Source organism: Pseudonaja textilis, chromosome 4 (genome assembly GCF_049901715.1).
Source record: "Pseudonaja textilis isolate UNSWEBS1 chromosome 4, rPseTex1.2, whole genome shotgun sequence".
Taxonomy (NCBI): Eukaryota; Metazoa; Chordata; class Lepidosauria; order Squamata; family Elapidae; genus Pseudonaja; species Pseudonaja textilis.
The window spans coordinates 54,166,681-54,185,639 of record NC_141993.1 but is presented as its reverse complement, the minus strand read 5'-3'; the positions used below and the strand labels follow the sequence as shown (position 1 = coordinate 54,185,639).

At 36.9% G+C, this 18,959-nt stretch overlaps 2 protein-coding genes across 4 annotated transcripts in view; one reads left to right on the top strand and one right to left on the bottom strand.

Moving 5' to 3' along the window:
• Nucleotides 1-1,124: 1,124 nt before the first annotated feature.
• Nucleotides 1,125-7,373, top strand: LRRC3 (leucine rich repeat containing 3). 2 transcript variants are annotated; one of them, XM_087933088.1, is made up of 3 exons: nucleotides 1,125-1,340; nucleotides 3,635-3,721; nucleotides 4,185-7,373. In XM_087933088.1, the coding sequence occupies exon 3, from the start codon at nucleotides 4,387-4,389 to the stop codon at nucleotides 5,170-5,172; it is 786 nt and encodes a 261-aa protein (XP_087789214.1). In that variant the 5' UTR covers nucleotides 1,125-1,340; nucleotides 3,635-3,721; nucleotides 4,185-4,386; the 3' UTR covers nucleotides 5,173-7,373. The 2 variants fall into 2 exon arrangements, with proteins under 2 accessions (XP_087789214.1, XP_026556892.1); XM_026701107.2 differs by having other exon boundaries at nucleotides 1,134-1,340; nucleotides 3,638-3,721.
• Nucleotides 7,374-9,929: 2,556 nt separating this feature from the next.
• The window catches only part of TSPEAR (thrombospondin type laminin G domain and EAR repeats), a 37,163-nt gene continuing 28,133 nt past the window's right edge, over nucleotides 9,930-18,959 (bottom strand). Inside the window, exons 8-12 of one of the 2 annotated variants that reach the window (XM_087933086.1) lie at nucleotides 18,528-18,714; nucleotides 16,298-16,527; nucleotides 13,859-14,046; nucleotides 13,446-13,547; nucleotides 9,930-11,636 (exon numbers count right to left, since the gene is read on the bottom strand). In XM_087933086.1, the coding sequence (XP_087789212.1) occupies nucleotides 11,483-11,636; nucleotides 13,446-13,547; nucleotides 13,859-14,046; nucleotides 16,298-16,527; nucleotides 18,528-18,714 (861 nt within the window). In that variant the 3' untranslated portion in view covers nucleotides 9,930-11,482. The remainder of the gene's footprint in view (nucleotides 11,637-13,445; nucleotides 13,548-13,858; nucleotides 14,047-16,297; nucleotides 16,528-18,527; nucleotides 18,715-18,959) is intronic. The other variant, XM_087933087.1, reaches the window with a different exon arrangement.

The window sequence follows — 18,959 nt, the reverse complement described above, 5'->3', positions numbered from 1 at the left end:
TAAAAAGGCCAAATGCAAATTACAGATTGCATCAATAGAAATATGATTTTTAAAAACTGAAGTAATCAGTTCACTTTATTTTGCTTTGGGATACCCAATCTCAAGTACTGAGTTCAGTTCTACCCATTGCACTAAAGATCTGTAGAAATTGAAGGAGGGTCAGAGAAGGGCAACAGGGATAAAATAGGGAAATAATCCAATAATTGAAGGCATTGGGTCTGTTTAGAGAAAAGATAACTAAAAAGGATAGGCTAGCCCTCTTCAAATTATTAAAGGATATCATATGCAAGATGGCCAAGACATGTCTCTATTTCAGAAAGTGAGTCTTGGAAGAATGGATTAAAGTTACAAGAAGATAAATCTGTCTGAACGTAAGGGAAAACTTTCTTGCCGACAGAGCAATTTGATGGCTGAATCTGTTACCTGGAAACAGCTGTGTTAAGCAGAGGCTAGGTCAGGAGTGTCAAACTGGCGGATGTACCATGCACAGGCCACGCCCATCCCAGCTCCGCAAAGAGGAAAAACATCATGAAACGTCATGTGACAGCAATGTGACATGGCAAGTTTGACAACCATGAGCTATTTAGTTGTTTGGCTGCTGGGGTTTTTAACTCCTGTACTAAGCAGGCTGAACTTAATGGGCCTTTTAATTCTTATGATTTTATGAGGAACCTCCTAATACTGAACTATAGCAAATCACTGGCATACATATATTGCAATGTGAAAATATGAATTTTCCTTTCAATAATAAAGATGTTCATAACAGTTTAAGAACATGCTGAAGTCTTGCTCTTCAAGATTAAAAAAAAAAGAGTTCAAGGAGACATTATGACCTGGAGTTAATGTAGGAGCAATATCACTCTGTCATAACAAAAAGCACTTATAATAGTAAATACAAAGCTTTACATTTTGGCATCTGTGCAATAATGGAAAGCAACACCAAATGCCTATTTTCTGATCTAGTGAATATCAGCTACTGTGTTCCACATATGATACTGTAATGTGTAACTCCCAAGCAAGCAATAGACCACTATGTTGCTTCCTATCTCTGCTAAAACGTCCTTTATTACTGAGCGGCCCCTTTAAAAATTCCAGGATGCTCAGCTAGGGTGGCAGTGACAAGCAGATGCGATCCAATTACAGTCAGCATTTGCCATGAATGGCTTTGTGTGCGACTGATGGGAAGAGGACGGCAGCAACAAGTGCTGTGTGCAGGCTGCAAGTCTTCACTGCTGCTGCTTCTGCTCTGAACTGCACCCACATCCAGGCAAGGGTGTGGCAAGAGAAAGCAGAGCAAGAGCTCCTGAGCTTTGGATGAGGAAGAAACTTGGGATCCTCAGGTAAAAGGAGAGTCAGCTGACCTCAGTCCAGGTATCATGGCCAAAAGGGAGAAGAGAAGGCAGTGGTAATAGGGCAGATTTGGCATATTTGCATGATGAAGTGGCTAAAGCTGACTAGATGGATTTTTTTTTCAATAGGCTCAATCCAAGAATCCAATTTTTGGGGGTGGGGTGTGGGGTGTTTTGCTCTGTAACTAGGTAGGTGTCCAGCATCTGTGCTGCTCTTGTTTTTGACATAATGGTTGAAACTCTGGGAGGAAGATATAGGTGGAGACTGCAGCTAAATTTAGTGTCATATTTACATCCTGAAGCATATTAGGATTAGCAGCTTTGCCGGTTATGCTTAGAGCAGGGGTTGCCAATGTTCAACATTATGACTCATGTACCTTTAATAGTTTGGGGAAAGACAGCAGATGTGCTGCTTGTCATGTCACAGTGCTTCAAAGGTTTGAAAATCTGCTTGCCTACATTGTCTTCCCCAGCTCGCCCGAGGGCTGAAAGCTTCATCTTAGGCAATAGGTTATGGCAAGGTTGAAAAGGAGAAAGAAGCATTCTTAGAGGGATAGAGAGGGTTCCCTCCTACGCGAGAAATTTCCTCTGTCACTACAACCAGCAGGATCCTAAGAGCCACAGCTGGTTGCATATAGGCAGTACCCAAAAATCCAGATTTTCAAAACCCAAATTAGTGGCTGTAGCTGAGCCCCCAAAAGGCCTATTTATATCACAGAATTCAAATGATTTTTCAATTTGCCAATTTCCTCAGGGAACTCTGGGGATTGCAGTTCTGTGGCCAGCTTACTAAAGATCTTTTACAAAATTTTCTGCATCCATTACAGAAGAAGCCATTAGGGTTAAAATGGCACAGAACATATACAATTCTGTGGTCCTTTTTATGATTTTGGGAGGCAACTAGGTGATGAGGCTTATTAATCTTGCATCTTTGGCATATAATGACAGTCAATTTTTTAATAATTATTTTCAGTCATGTACACCATTTTATTTGCCAATTTTCTTAACTGTAAAAATTATGCCATCAACAGAAAACGATTCAGATGATAGATTTCCCTCCTAGGATCTGAAAACTTCAAAAGAATGTAACAGCAAAACCGTCCTAGTACTAAGAACAAAAGAAAGCAAATAAAGGGTTTCTGATGAGTTTGTTTAGGGCAGAAAAGTCACGAAGAGAACAGATTCTTACCTTCTTTCATCCTTCTCTTTTCCTTGCTAAAAAACTATTCTACCTTGCTCTGAATGTCTCCACCCTCAGCAAGCATATAAAACGGGGACAAGCAGAATTCCTGTCCTTATCTTAAGGTCAGAAAATGAAAACAGGATTCTGCAACTTCCTGTTTCTTTATCATGTTTATCGCTCCCCACTTGATGGTTTTTCCCTGTAAAAGTCTCCTAACCTTACTAAGTACAAACTTTTTTTCCCCAATATAGGGAATCCAAACTGAACAGGCTTTTTTTCTCCCTAGCAGTTGTGACAATTGCGCTATTATCACAACGGTGGCACAGTGGTTAGAATGCAGTACTGCAGGTTAACTCAATGCTCACTCCAGAAGTTCAATCCTGATAAGTTCAAGGTTGACTCAGCCTTCCATCCTTCCAAGATCGGTAAAATGAGGACCCAGATTGTTGGGGGCAATAGGATAACTCTGTAAACCGCTTAGAGAGGGCTGTAAAGCACTGTGAAGTGGTATATAAGTCTAAGTGCTATTGCTATTCGTTCAGCTGCCATAGATTGCAGAATATGATTTAAATAAAAGGACTATGTTGCAATATACAGAAAACTTCTCTTTTGATGAAATATTTTTTTAAACAAAATGCTTTCTAAAGAGAAGAGACTCTGGTGCAATTTCATGGGTGGAGTATGATGCTCTCCCAGTTATTCAGTTAAAGTTAGTCTTGCAACTTTAGAATATAATAGAACCCCAAACAAACTCCTTAGATGGGCAATTGACTGCTGAAAGGTCTGAAATGTTGGGCTTCCCCCTAGGCCGATGAAGCTGAAACAGGTGGAATGTACACAGGACCCCGTGGTTATTTCTCTTACGTATGCAAGGTTCGTCACCTCTTTAGTCATCCAAGGCATTCCCTCCCCCCTCCACATACACATTAGACTTAGACTTAGGTGAATCTCCCCTCATTTCCCATGCCTAATATAAGCTGCAAAGTTCCGGATGACCACCAGATGGCAGATAAATGAAGTCGTTTATAACTTGTGTCATATTTAATGCAGCAGCCCAAGTAAGGAACTCTACGCTTATTATGTCTCCCTCATTCCTTTAAAGCAGAAAGGAAAAGGAGAAAGAGGAGATTTAAAAAAGCAGCAAGCAGCAAGTGGTGAGAACCTGGTGGGGGTAACCATGGAGTTTATTGTGAGTAACTGCCACGCCTAGCTTCACTTTATTTTTACCACTGATCTGCAACTTCCCTAGTTTCCATTGCTTCTTTTAGATCCTGAGAGAGAATTATTTCCACTTTTTTTAGAATGGGATAAGGCAGAATGGGCTCCTTCACAGTGATAAAAACATGTTTTCAAAATGCGACAACATCAATACTAACATTCTCTATCACTTGAACAAGAGAATGATGGAAAAGGGGAGAGAGAAATGACATCAAGGGTTTTGTCTTCAATTGCTTCTGTCCGGAGGGAGGGAGGGAGGGAGGGAGAGAGAGAGGGAGAGAGAGAGAGAGAGAATTAGTTACCTATCAGGGCTTTGTTGTGGAAATTTGCGGTCATGGATATTTGAGTCATCAGCATTGGTTTGATCATAGGTGGTAATTTTAATTTTTGTGTTGGAATTAGATGAAAATGTATTCATATTTCTGTCCCTGTAGAGATTACTTCCCCACCTTTCTGTGCTCTGGAAAATGGGAAGAGTGAATTGATGCTGTGACACACCTGACCTCAGTGCAAATCAACCCACCGAGAGTCTGAAGAAACTCTTGTGGGCCCTCTTAATTCAAAGGAGTGTAGGGAGAAAAAAAGACTCATTTTCTTTGCCTTAGCAGCCATGCAGGATTCCCTATTACTGATTGGATGACCAGCATGTTTCTGGCAACTGAGACATCTTGGCCTGTGCTGTTCCTTTGTTCTCAAACTCTGTTCTGCCTCTTCTTTTGCACCCCTTCCTGTTGTTGTACATCTTGCCCTGAACAGTGTCAATGCACCAATTATTCAGGAGCAACTGCCGTTCTGTGTAGTGCTAGCAACTTGGAGGAGATTCCAACAGATATTCCCAAAGATACCATGTTTTTGAAGCTGGATGCAAATAAGATCACTGCAGTTCCCAACAGCACTTTCAGGCACCTTGCCCACTTACAAGAAATAGATCTCTCCAAGAATGCCATTGAGAAGATCGATTCAGCAGCATTTAAGGGTGTGGCTGATGGCCTGCGATTGCTGGATCTCTCTGGCAATCACATACAGAGGATCCCAAAGGAAGCCCTGGTCAACCTGAATGCCATGATTCGTTTATCCAACAACCCTTGGCATTGTGAATGTACTTTGCAGGAAGTCTTGTGGGAAGTGAAACTGGACCCTGATTCAGTCAATGAGATCACCTGCCAAACATCTGTGCAAGAGGAATACGCTGGAAAGCCTCTGCTCCACATCCTAGATTCAGGCATCAACTTTTGCAACATGCATCAGAAAACCACCGATGTTGCCATGTTTGTTACCATGTTCAGCTGGTTTACCTTGGTCATTAGCTACGTGGTATACTATGTCCGGCATAATCAAGAGGATACAAAGAAGCATCTGGAATACTTGAAGTCATTACCTAGCACAAGAGTTCCTAAAGAGACTATCAGCACAATTCTGTAGCCTGGAGTGCTGACCTTCAGCTACACAGCCTGTTTTCTAAAGAAGAAAATGTTGGATGAAATACAGAAAATTCAGCCAGGATTTTTCTAATTTTTTTCTAAAAAACAAAATGTTTCATAAAAGGTAAAAAAGGTAAAAAAATGTGTTGACATTATAAATATGGTAAAAATGTCTAAACCCCGTTTCCCTGTGCTCTAAGCTATTGTTTCCAATACTGGACCCAAAAGGTCTTTGAATGGCACATGCTTTGTTTTGGCTCCCTAAAGTTCACAATCAAGATCTTATTCCAAGAGAGAAATCTAAAAACCCTCAAATGGAGCAATATAATCCTGACAAATGTGCTCGTGGTGCCAATGGAATATGTACATGGTTGACTTTTGCTCAATACTCTGAATGAAAAGACAAACCACTTTCTTCCAAGCTTACAGAAAGTTCTATTGCCAAATTCATAGATTTTGCAAACAAGGACCCATACAGTTTGGTGTAATTTAATATGTGACATGTATGTTTGTGTGTGTGATACAAATCTAAAAAGGGATACATTTTATACTGTATCTGGATTCATACTTCTTCATTCTCCATCAGATTAAAAATGTATTTTTAATTCCAGAAACCTTATGGTGCAAGGAAAGAGGAAAAAAATGAGCATATGTTATTTTAAAAAAAGCTGAATAGATTCCCTTCAGGAGGATGGGGCAAGATACATAATGATGAAATTGTTTATTTCTATGTTTGCTTACTTTATATTACAAGTGGTGGTTCAAATGTGCAGCTGGTCTGGGGATTAATAAATTTGAAAAGGGAAAAAATGAATAATAATTTTAACTTGAGAAAAACCTAGTCCTGGCATCTGAGAACAATTTCTGAGAACAGAAATCTTCAGGCTAAGAAAAGATAATATAATAATAAGCTAACAGAAAAAGCAAATAAGAAGGTTATAAAGAGCCTCTCATTGAGGGAGATGAGTAGTCTAGAAAGATGAAATATAAATAAATAAAATATTAACTTAAGAATGTTTCTTTACATGATTTTAAGGTTAAAATCTCTATTGAAAGAGATCTTAACAGATTCTGTTTGAAAAACATGTTGAATCCAACCTTTTCAGAATTTGTCAGACTTCAATAAAGCAAGGTCAGTACTGAAGAGAATCTACTGGCAGCAATAAATTTGACAGCAACACTATACAGTATTCACACTGCTCTAGGCACAGAAACATGTTAGACTTCCTGTTTGAAAACAGAGTTCCAAATTAAGTCTTCATCTGCATGCTGTTATGCATTTTAAGACTCTTGAGAGCCTTTGATTGTATCTTTGACTCTCTGCTATGCTGTTCTAGTGTGATAGCATGGCTTTACATCGCTACTTTTGGGAATATGATATATATATATATATATATATATATCAGGGTTGAAGTTTGGAGCCCTTGATCCTCTTGAAGCATGGTTGTTTGCTTGCTGATATTCCATTATCTAAATAGGCAACATCAGTGCTGCTTAGTCAAGTAATAAAACAACTATGTAAGCAAATAACCACGTTCAGAGATCCAAGGACTCCACAATGTTCCAATTACTCAACATATATAGATTTCTACTGGATGCATTTGTTAATCTTTATAGCTATCCAGTTGGGTTGTGCAGTACTACAGCTTCACTCACCCAAAGGGTTCTGGAACATGTGGGAGCACAAATGTGGCATCACCTTAAAACCTCAAGGCCTTTTTCATAGATTATGTGTGATCCTAGGAAAAGATGAAACTGCTGTAAGGTATTGAAAGGGATCACATTTTTAGTTCTGTGCATTATTAACCCTTTGTGGTGATCACATCTGAAGGCCCATCATGCGACAGCTGGTTAATCAACACTTTGAGAAATTTCAGGACAGTTGGGACCTTTTTTATTAATAGTTTTATTCTACTGTTTATGTACCATTGCAATTCATTTGTTGTGCAGGATGTAAATGTCCTCTGGTAATATTTGATTTATGGGGATATAATTCAGTGTGATGTTGCAACTCTTTTTTTCCTAATTCTCAGTGTAGAATGTGGTTATGGCATCTCTCATAATGAGCATCACAAATTCCTGCACCATTTTGTGAACTTAAAAAATACTGATGGTTGTGCATCCATCTATTATGTAGTTTAATCCTGAAAAAGTCATCCAATGTCATTTTTTTTCCTTTTAAACTGTTTAAAAAAATCAAAAAGATTATCCTCTTGCTCTTCCTTAATTAAAAAGGTGCTATACAAACATTAAAAATCAATATTTCTGCCTTCAAGCTGACAATTTAATAAATATAGCCCATAAGGAAAAAGAAAGATGGAAGGAGCAAGGAGATGAATTAAATTAAGTACTAATTCTTCACAAAGGACTCATAATTCCTACCTGCTGGTTACCAAGAATTTTCCTATGGGTTTAAAAATAATTATTGTGATTATATTTGTTATCTGCAGGCCAATTTTTTCTCCCAATAGAACGTTTGCTTGCTTGCCACCAGCTGGTTTCATAAAGGAATAGATCTTTTTACTTTGGACTAAGAAACATGGTAGCACCTACTATACCCAATTTTATTTAATGGGGCTATTATATCTACCCATAAAAATCTGGAATACCACTAGATGATAGCAAAAAGATATTCTTTGCTGCAATTTTGTAATATTCTGGATTTTTAAGTCCAGACAACACAGCTCTAAATTATCAGGAATATTTTACTTATTTGGCATAAACTAAACCTTGGGTAGAAGATCAAGTGCCCAATCATTCGCTTGTTTTTCCATTTTGCTTGCCTTTTCCTTTTTGCTCCATAGATTTTCCAGGATTATACATAGATTGCAGCTTCATTATCTCTAGTCACATTGGCTGTTGAAAATATTTGGAATAAGTATGAAAAGTTGCTTTGGACTGTGACCCTACAGGTATCACTTGGATTACAACTACTCATTCAGTTTCTGCTCAAATTTACAATGGCACAAACCAAGGTGGATTTATGACTGGTCCTCTGGATACTGATCTTTTCAGTCTCCCTGCAGTCATGTGATCAAGATCTGGGCACTCGGTACCCAGCTCATAATTATAACAGTAAGCCAAGGTTGTTTGATCAGGATTTCCTACATTCTCTGCCAGCTTCCCACACACAAATTCAGTGGGGAAGCCATCAGGAGTTCTCAAGTTATTCCCTTTGCGGCCACTTTTTCACCCATCCAGGTTTTGCAGCATCTGCCCACCCCATTCTCCCAGCCACCTGTTGCACCCCCACATCTGCCTGTGCTCCACATCATCTGCTTGCCTGGGATTCCTACCTCTTCCTCCATAATGACCACATGGTCGTAAGGTTGCAATGGCAAATAAGACTGCCAGGATTACGGTCACTAAGTGATGCAGTTACATGACATCCATCATTTAGTGACAGTAATTCCACTTCAACAGATACAGAAAGTACTAGATTCATTTATAACATTGCACTCATTTATATTGTCAAGGGATTATGTATCAATTATTTTAAAGCAGAGCTGAAGAAGCTTCTGGGATGAGAAGCAAAATGTCTTCAAAGAAAAACAAAGTCCGGTTTCTTCTTGAAAAAGCACCTTTGAGACAACCATGACCTGGATGACCGAGATCTCCATAGATATTTTAAAGCAAGTAATCATTACAAGGCATCTGTTGATAATGCTGATGTAAACATACAATAAAATATGGAATCAAACATTACTAAATGTAAACTAAATGGCTTACCATTTGGCTTAACAGAAGAAGCAGTTATGATGCTGAGATAACAGAAGGAAAGACCTTTGACTATTACTTCTCGGGTGTAAAATATATATTGATTAAAGAATTGTGTTGGTGTACTACAAAGGTTGACAACACAGGACCTGCAGGAGGCAGAATATTCACAATAGCTTTAGATTAGGGGTCTTCAAACTTGACAGCTTTAAGACTTGTGGACTTCAACTCCCAGAATTCCTCCTCCGGTAATGTTAGCTCAGGAATTCTGTGAGTTGGAGTCCACAAGTCTTACATTTGCCAAGTTTGAAGACCCTTGCTTTAGATGATATCTGAGGAATAAAAAAAAATGAAATTTATAACCTGTTTTTTAAAAAGGACAAACAAGATTTCACATTAGTAAGATCACCAAATCTCATGAGACGTTGGTATTCTGCATAGGATCTCTCAGGATTTAAAGTTAAGCTTCATTTTTTCATTCAGTTTTCAATGCTGATATTTGGTGATCCCGTGAGACAAATGATGATACCCAGCACTTCAAAAGGTTATTGATACTAAGACATTTTAATTGAATGGCAAATGGAATGGGGGAGGAGGGGGGGGGTCTCCTCTATGCATTTTATCCCTGCTATCATGTCTTCATGTAGTAGTTTCAGCTAATAGGAAGTGACTGGCCCAGAGTTACCCACTAAGCTGTATCCTGGATTGGGGACTTAAGCCCATGTATTCCTTTTCCAATTTCTGTACACTTCTTTCCAGAAATAGAACAAAATATAACAGTATCCCCCATTGCAGATGAAGGCAGGCAGCCTAACCTTGGGTTATAGGCAAAGCAGACTGCAAGGCAAACAGCAGTCTGTCTTACTCAGTGCATTTATTCCTGTTCCATCTAGTGTTTCAACACATGTCCCACATCACATATATGACATTCCATAATTTCACCATCTATTGTTTGAAGTAAATGCAAGTATTGAAATGAATTCTTAAATTTTGTCACTTTGCTTTACTTTTTATAAATGTCAAATTGAATCCAGACTGGATAACTCCGATTCTTAAATTATGGTAGCTCAGACATTGTAGCTGTAGTTAGATTTCATCTGAGATGAAGCTTGAATGCAAATAAGCTCTGACACAGCATCTCTGAGATGGTGCAAATCACTCTGTTAATTTTATTAGGAACTGCTTTCGATACTGTAAATATTATCCCAATAATAAATAATTCCACCTCTATATATCCATATAACAAATGTGACCATCAACAATTTACATATAATATTTTATGAATAGAATAATACATACTAGCAGCAAACAGAAGCTTTATAATTCACAAACTAACATGGGAAAATAAACTAAGAAAGCTAGGTCAACTAGGATTGGAGTTTATTGCAGAGATATTATAAATCCATATAAAAGTACCGGGCTTTCCATGTGAAAAAGTTCAGAAGCATTATTTCCTAAAGCTTAAAACAGAAACTTTTAAACAATATTGGCTTTTCTTTCCTTGTAGCTATGCTGCAAAACTGGAGAATGCAAACCTGGAAGAGCTGTAATAAATCCAATACTTTTTGTAAAGACACAACCCTTCTATAATAAGGAATATATGTCATGCAATCTAGGATAGCCAGTAATAAAGGAGTAACTGAATTTTGAATTTTCTCAGAACGTTTTTTCCTTGAAACCCTGAGATTCGAATTTGGAAATTGCTCATAAAAACCAAAAAAGCAGTTGGGCCTTTGTGGTCTCATGAATTTCATATATTACAGAGTTTCATATTTTAAAAAACCTCTAGTAACTTCTCCTAGGATCTACATCAAAATTCTTTTCATGACAATGAGTGTGTTGCTGGAATTGACTGACATATATAAATATGTTGTATTCCTATTAGTGGTGGGATTCAATTTTTTTTACTACCTGTTCTGTGAGCGTGGCATGGTGGCCATGCAGGGGAAGGATACTGGAAATCTCCAGTCTGAGGTGGTATTTGCCGATTCTCCGAACTATTCAAAATTTCCACTACTGGTTCTCCAGAACTGGTCAGAACCTGCTGAATACACCTCTGATTCCTATGCTCTTCCCATAATAGATGATAGTAGATGATATAGTAGATGATACTTAGACAAGGAGGTGGAAGAAGTTGGCAAAAACTTGTATGCCCAAATATTTTCAGTAATAGATAGATGCCAGATGGATACCTTTTCTGAAGTCCACCGTCCTACTTCAGAAGCAATGAATGCTCAGATTTGCCTAATGTTAAGAATTATATTGGCAGCATTTTAGGGTAGGAATGATGTTCATAAATATAATGGGGGCAGGCTTCAATATGTAAACCAAAGTTTCTGAATTCACAAATATCTTTGGCCAGCTCAAATGTACAGTCATGCAATTCAACTTAATACCAGAAACGATCTGTTAAAATCTAATTTCCAACAGCCTCCTACTCAGCTAGCTGAGATGCACCAGAATAATCTCTTTCTTATATTGGCTGTATTAATTGAAGTATAACAAATTTCATTATAGCTCTGATTAATTAAAACAATTCCTCTCAAGTCCATGCTCTCTGCTTATAGCAGGAAACTTAAGAATCTCCATTCCGGTCAAAAAAATTTCAGCTTCAGCACCTTGGAGAGGGGTTCTTTTGCACTTGAATACATGAGGTAAGAACCAGCTGTAGTGTTGAAAGCTTCCCAATCCCTACAGCCAAATGTTGGAAGATGGTGAACTGCTACGAAACCTTCATATCCTTGCCATCTGCAGTGCAGACAAAATAGTTACTCAGTTTGTAATTTTCTATTCATAATATGCTATTCTTCCAGTTCTTCCAGTTGTTTTCTAACTGAGGAATTGAACTGGAGAAACAGTCCTTTCATGTAAATTCAGATAACCTACAAATCAGTTTCCACAACCTAGCATTCCCCAGATGTGATGAGATGTACTTAGTTCCCAAATTTTGAAACAAAATGGCCCAATAGCCAGGTGGCTAGGAACTTTAGGCTATATTCTAAAAATCTGACTTCTAATATGTAATAGATCACAAATAAGCAACTTGGTGTTTTCCAGATTATTATGACTACATCACTTACAGTCCTTTGGGTTTGGGCTGTATTGATTGGACCTGACTGTTCCAAATGTCTAGAACAGGGGTATCAAACCTGCAGCATCATGTTGTCATTACATGATGTATTGCAGCTTTTTCCCTTTTCCTAAAATGGGTGTGGGCGTGGCCAGTGTGTGATGCATCTGGCCCATGAGTCACAAGTTTGATACCCCTGGTCTAGAAGACATCATAATGACTATTCCTGATATTCAGTAGCAGTGAATTATTTGTTCAAGATTATTTTATTATCATACAGATAATACAGATAATTTAAATATGGAATTACTTAAACTAAATTTATTTGGGCTGGGCTCCCAGGTGTTTTCTGGCCTCCAGCAACTCTTATCATCTGTATCTATTTCTCACTGAATAACTATTGATTTTTCCCCCCAGTACAGAACTCCTCACTTAAATACCAAACTTCCTCCCTACAGGCACATAGTAAATTTATATTAACAAAGCTATAGAACAGATGTAATCAGAATGCATATACAGCCCATTTCCTTAAATCTCTCAGAGTCAAGAAATATGAATGCCCCCTCATGTCATGTTTGCATGTAATGAGCCTTATATGACTCCTACCCCTCTTTTTGGAAGGTGGTTTCTCAAATTTTTTACACAGTACATTGTATATCCTGGGTAGGATTTTCAGTTTCACTGATCACTAGAAGGCAGATTATTACAAGACAGTTTTCTCCTTTAGGGACTCATCAGACTTAGATAACCAGATGTTATTCTGTGAGGTTCAAACCAGCTGTTATTCTATGGCCTTCAATTCCTAGTAGAGGATTTAAAGGGGCAAGTAGGAAGTGTGGGGAGATTTTTTTCCCTTCTCCTCCTTCCTTTGAATAGTTAGTTAACCAAAGTAAGTGTTGGTTTTCTGATATGGATTCTACTGCACACTGACAATCTGGAAGTCAGACTAGCACTGAACTACATGTGCCACACCCATCAGTTATAGCACCCGTCTTCCCACCTAAAATCTGTTTGCAGAAGCCAACATAATGTGCGTATGTGTACACAGAGACAGAATGGAGAACATCAAATGTGATACTTTTATTTTTAAAAAAGGAAAAAGGGAAAAGTTAACCTTTTGCTTACCAAATAAAAAGCTTAGGTGCATGAGCCAGGGTTTAGTTTCTCTTCTGAAAAATGAGTTTTCCAAAGTAATTTTCAAAAGCTTTTCATGTAGGTACAAGAAGAAGTAATTTATAAGGGAAGTTTCAGGAGCAGCTAAACACCAAATCTATTCTAATTGTACCTAATTCTTTTAATCTGGATATTTGCTATTTAGCATCAAGAATAGATAGAGTGACAGAATAGTAATCTTCAGTATATCCTTTCTTCCTATACAGATTAATACTTTGTATATTAATATGGATTCAATCATTTCTAATTGTTTTGTCTTTTTTTTAAAGACTCCAATATGACAAAACTGAGGCATTTTTTTCTTGATTACTTACCTGTAAATAATACTGTTTACAGAGAAGGTCACACCATCATAGGAATTTGCAACAACCAAAAAGCTGTCTTCTCCCACTGAAAAGAATTCCCAGTCTAAAGCACTGTGACATGAACAAACCAAATAGGAAAATATTGCAAAAGTCAGAGAATCAGTGATGAACACACCCTGTTTCCATTTATATTAGAACTGGGGGGAGCGGGGAGGGGAAGGCAACAGGTGCCACAATTTCTGAGATCAGTATAATTTCAAAAAAAAAAAAAGGAAAATGTTAGTGTTTCTATTATATATTTCTAATAAGAAAATATTTAGATGTGTTTTTAGAATACAAAAACAAACTCAAACATTCCTGGAAGCATTTTTCTACTGAAAGAACCCCATGCTGATGTTTTGAACACTACTCAGAAAAGGCACCTGTATGTAGGGATGTCCTGAAACTTGACAAATAACTGTGCTGTGATGTTAAGCTCATAGATGGAAGAATTAATGGCAAAAGTGTTGATCGGTGGTAGAGTGCTACTGTCATAACTATGACTGTTTGCCACAGCAAGAAAAACTCTGTTTTGGATGTAAAAGACCTCCCAGTCAGCAGCACCAAAAGTCTAGAAAAAGAGAGGAAGAAAAAGAGACTTTCAGTGAGACACATCTGTAGAAGGACATACTTTATAATCTGACTCAGCATGAGGAGGAGATGTCTAGAGGATTTGCCTTTCTCTCCAAAAATCAATCTGGCATACTAGACTAACTAAGTATCTGCTTCAATTAACAGCTTGTACAAATGTTATGTTTTTTTAAATGGTAATCCCCAGATTATTTGACTATAAAAGGAACAGATGTCTTTTCTTCAGGCTGTTTTTCTATTATTGAACAACTGCTGTTGTACTTGACCCACAACCTTAAATTTCGTGATAAGGAGTAAACAACAGAAAATTGCTATTTGTAAAAAAAAAAAAAAAAGGAGTGAAAACTCTTACTAGCTGAACTCAGCTTCTAGATAAAACATGTCTTTCTGGCCAGTAGCTTTCTCGACAATAATCTTCAATTGTTTTCCTTTTGGTATTTTTAAAAAGCTTCTCAGTCTAGTGCAGAACATTGTGATTTCCTAAGCTCCCATCCAACCAGGGCTGACTTTATTTAATTTATTTAATTTTTTATTTAATTTAATTTATTTATTTAATTTTTTTGAGATGAGAGAAGTTTGGCTGGGTGCTAACTTCTGGTTAAGAATAGATTCACTTAAATGTGATTCGGGATGGATTTATCATATGTTATTTTTCTTCAAAAATATTATAAATGTGGTTTGCCAGCCTTTCTCCTTCATTTCTGAATCGTATCTGGATAACTTATTTTGTTTAGGACTGAAATTTCCCATTTAATTCTACCAAAGATTCATGACAATTTATAATAGAAACAACTGTACAAATACAGTTAAAACCTAAGAAGTAGTTACAATAATTAAATCTTACTGCAGTTATAATAATTGGATGGAACTTCATTAGCCACTCTAATACACAATGTTTAATATCCCAAATAATAATGATGGCAAAAAGTATTAAGCACAACAGATTCTCTGGAAGAGTAGAAGTTGTTTCATGGCATTGGGACTATAACTAGAAACAGTGGCCTAAGGCCTCCTCACATTATGGAAGTGGTAAACATCCAGTAGCCTCTCCTGGGTGTTAGGATGGATTATTTCAGACCATACCAGACCAGATCATTTTGCAAATATGAAATATAAATAGGTCCAAAAACAGCGCTTTGAATTGTACTGGAAATTTATTGATAAGAAGTACAGTATCCACATGTTATATATTTCCAAAGGCCACGACCTGCCAGTAAGTGACCTATATAGTTCTGTTTCACAATGGTTTCAGTTTCATACAGAGTGCATTGCAATAATATAAATACACATGAGTTATAATCACACATTTTTCACATTCTAGAACAAAGTAGAACTGGCACACCAATCACAGCAAACAAAAGACCATCCTGGCCTCAAGTCTCCATCTACCACCCAGAAGTAAATGTGAATTCAGGAGGAGGCCCAAGTTGCAGACCTACTGTCCCAGGAGTAGTGCTTCCTCCCTCAAAACACTTTTGGAGCTAACTGAGAATTATGATGGACTAACACTATCTTGCTTTGATTCATCTTCAGCTTGTTCTGTTCATCCAACAGTTTTTCCAGACACTAGGGAAAGATTTCCACACCAACACCAGCCTGGCCAGCAACCTAAGAAATTCAGTGTAATGGAAGAGGACAATGTGGTAGAGTAATTATTCAAGCAATTAAAGTACACATGCTCCTTTAAGTCACTTTTTCACCCACATAAACTTAGCTAATTCTGCGTGTACCTATTCTTACTGAAAGAATTATAATCACATACTTTTCTCTATGTAACAGTATTTGATTCCAAATTCCAGATATATTTATTCATTTATTTAATTTATTAAACTATGGTAGCTACAAATTGTGATTCATATATAAAGGGCTCCCTTGATAGCCAGTATGTTTTAAAACACTGTCATATGAAACAAATCATTTGAAAACAGCAGAATGACCTTAAAATAGATAGGTAAACAAACAATGTTTAAAAATAGAATATAAAAAAGGTAAATAAAAATAAAGCTGAGCAATGGTGGGGTGGGTGGGAAATCTGACTTTCTTATGGATGTGACATTGAACAGAACTTGGTAGAAGCAAATAGAAACAGCCTAAAGAACATAGCTCTTGTTCTACATACAATCCACATCCCCCATTATGCATGTTTATGTACAATGGATAAAAATGTAATTGTTTGATCAGAACTTTCCTAAGCATTTAAAGAAATTGGTTTTTCCATTGTTATATCTTACCAAGATTGACTGGAAAAGCTGGAAACCCCCATTGAGCCAAATGTAGATGTTAGAATAAATCTTGGTCGATGTTCCATTGAATGTATTGGCTACCACCAGAAAGGAATAAGGACCAATAGTGAAAAATTCCCAGTCATAGGCTCCTGAAGTAGGAATAGTTTGATTAGCTTCAAAAATCCCTCTTTTAGAGTTCCATCTATATATGACACTATTGATATTGTGGTTATCTCCTAGAGAAGAGTAAGGAAATAATAATTTGAATGGACGTGATATAGAAACATGGTAAAACAGGAAAAGTTGAAAGATGCACAAACATAAGACTACCACTGATATTTGAAATATTTATTACTACCTTCATTTTATTTGAGTTTTTGAAATTAATTTGATGAGGAAAGTCAATCCGGAACTTGGAAATGAAAAATAAAAAGAAGAAAAGAAGAATGATACATGTAATGAAAACAGTGGTTTACTCTTAAATGAAAAGCCAGAATGTATCTTGGTTACTTTTAAAAGCATACTTTCAGGTTCTCTTCCATTTGCTCACAGGTTTAAATTAGTCAGGGATATCTAAGTTGTGACTTAGTAACAAACCATAAATTTAAATGTGTAAATGAACAATTAGATATCTTCTCCAGAGCCAGTGGCGAAACAGAAGAAGGAAGAGGGAAAGAGGAACCAGACAATTCTCAGTTTTGTGAACATGATGTTAAAAAGAGTCATGCAGTGGTTAAAATGCAGTATTGCAGGCTAATTCTGCTGACTTGCCAGGAGTTCGATTCTCACTGGCTCAAGGTTGACTCAGCATTCCATCCTTCCGAAATTGGTAAAATGAGGACCCAGATTGCTGGGGAAAATATGTTGGCTCTGTAAACAGCTTAGATAGGACTGTAAAGCACTAAGAAGTGATATATAAGTTAACTGCTATTGCTATTTCAGTCTATATAGACTAATGTCTTTCCAAGAAAAATACCATTCTTTGTGGACAACTTTGTAAATTAAGTGCTAATTTAAAAATGGAAATGTTTTTTCTGTTTCTCAAACATATAGCGGTTTGCAAGGAAAAAGGAACATGAGTGACAGGCAAGAAAAAAAATGGCACGCAGGATTAGAGTTAAAACTTTTTAATTTGTTAAGCAAAATATTGTAATCATTTCCCATAACTTATTTGTTTCTGTAAAAATAATAGGGATAATAGCTAGTAACTGATGGATATAATACACTCTATGTTAGTATCATTCTTGCTTACTTCATAAAACTGAATTAACATTTTTCATAGCTATATAATTTTTAAGTACATAAATCTGATTAGAAGACATTACAATTCCTTTTACATGATAATATGTCAGCAGACCACTTGGTGGCAGTACATTCTTATTTCGGAAATCGGATAGTTCCACAAACAAAATTTCTCTTTTATTTCAATTGATTCTACTTGTATTCCAAGCAAATTTATTTCAAACAGATTAGACAAACTGTTTGAGAGTAAAGCTGCCATTGACTATAAATCATGACAATTATATGTTGCCTCCAGAATCAGATACCATGTTTCTGAATGCTGTCTTATAAAGTAGGATTTTGTTTTCTTTTGTCGAGTTGTGTCCACTTCTCTAGATAGGTCTTTACAGTCTACAAAACTGCCTGGACAGATCTTTACAGTTGTCCTGGCAAGGCCCTTCAGAAGTGATTTGCTATTGCCTCCTTCTTAGGCTGAGAGAAAGTGACTGGCCCAAGATCACCCAACTGGCTTCATGCCCAAAGCAACTTACGGTCTCCCAGTTTCTAGTCTGAATCTTAACTACCGTACCTTGCCAAACTAGCTGTTGGGTTAAGATAGAAAGACATAAATATAGTAAAATCCTAACTCATTGCATTATTTAGGGGACATCCATTAAATCTCAATGTTTACTAAAAAAAAAAAAAAACAAGGTTATATTATTTGCATCCATTTTCATCATTTGAATAATAATAGTATTATCAATATGAATCAATCCACTGCAGGATGAAGAGTATAGACTGTAATTTACTATATCAACCCAGTATAGTTTGCCAGATGGTTGCTTTTTTACAACCCATTCAGGCTGGTATCCTATCACTGCCTCTCCGTGTAGTTATAAACTTTAAAGGTTCAAATCTTCTGCCAATAAAAATGACAAAATTCCAGTCGTAAGAAATGTTAATGAAAAATGAAAGGAAATTTTCATATTCAGATTAAGCATTAGTATTCGGATACCTTTTCTGTGATTAGCTACAGCAAGAAAGGTCTCTCCATCAATGACGAATGCTTCCCAATCCCTAGCACTATGAGTGGCAATCCTCTGGAACACAGTAAATTTCTCTTTTCTGTAGTTCCATTTATAAATTATAGAAAACTCATGACCCCTTGGATTCTGATCAAGATTAGCCACTACAAGGAAAAGCTGAAAAGCAAGGAAGAAATTTAGACATTCATTTTGCACAGAACAATCACAAGCACAAAAAGTGTAGACTTAATACTTAACATAATATGAATTTACCTTGCAATAACATAGCGGGAGATGCATTTAAGGCTATATATAATTTTTATCCAAATTTGGTTGAGTCATTTCAATAACTAGGCATCTGGATCAAATTTCCAAAGTAGGCCAGATCTGAATATGAATTCTCCAATGCTTTTTTATCATCA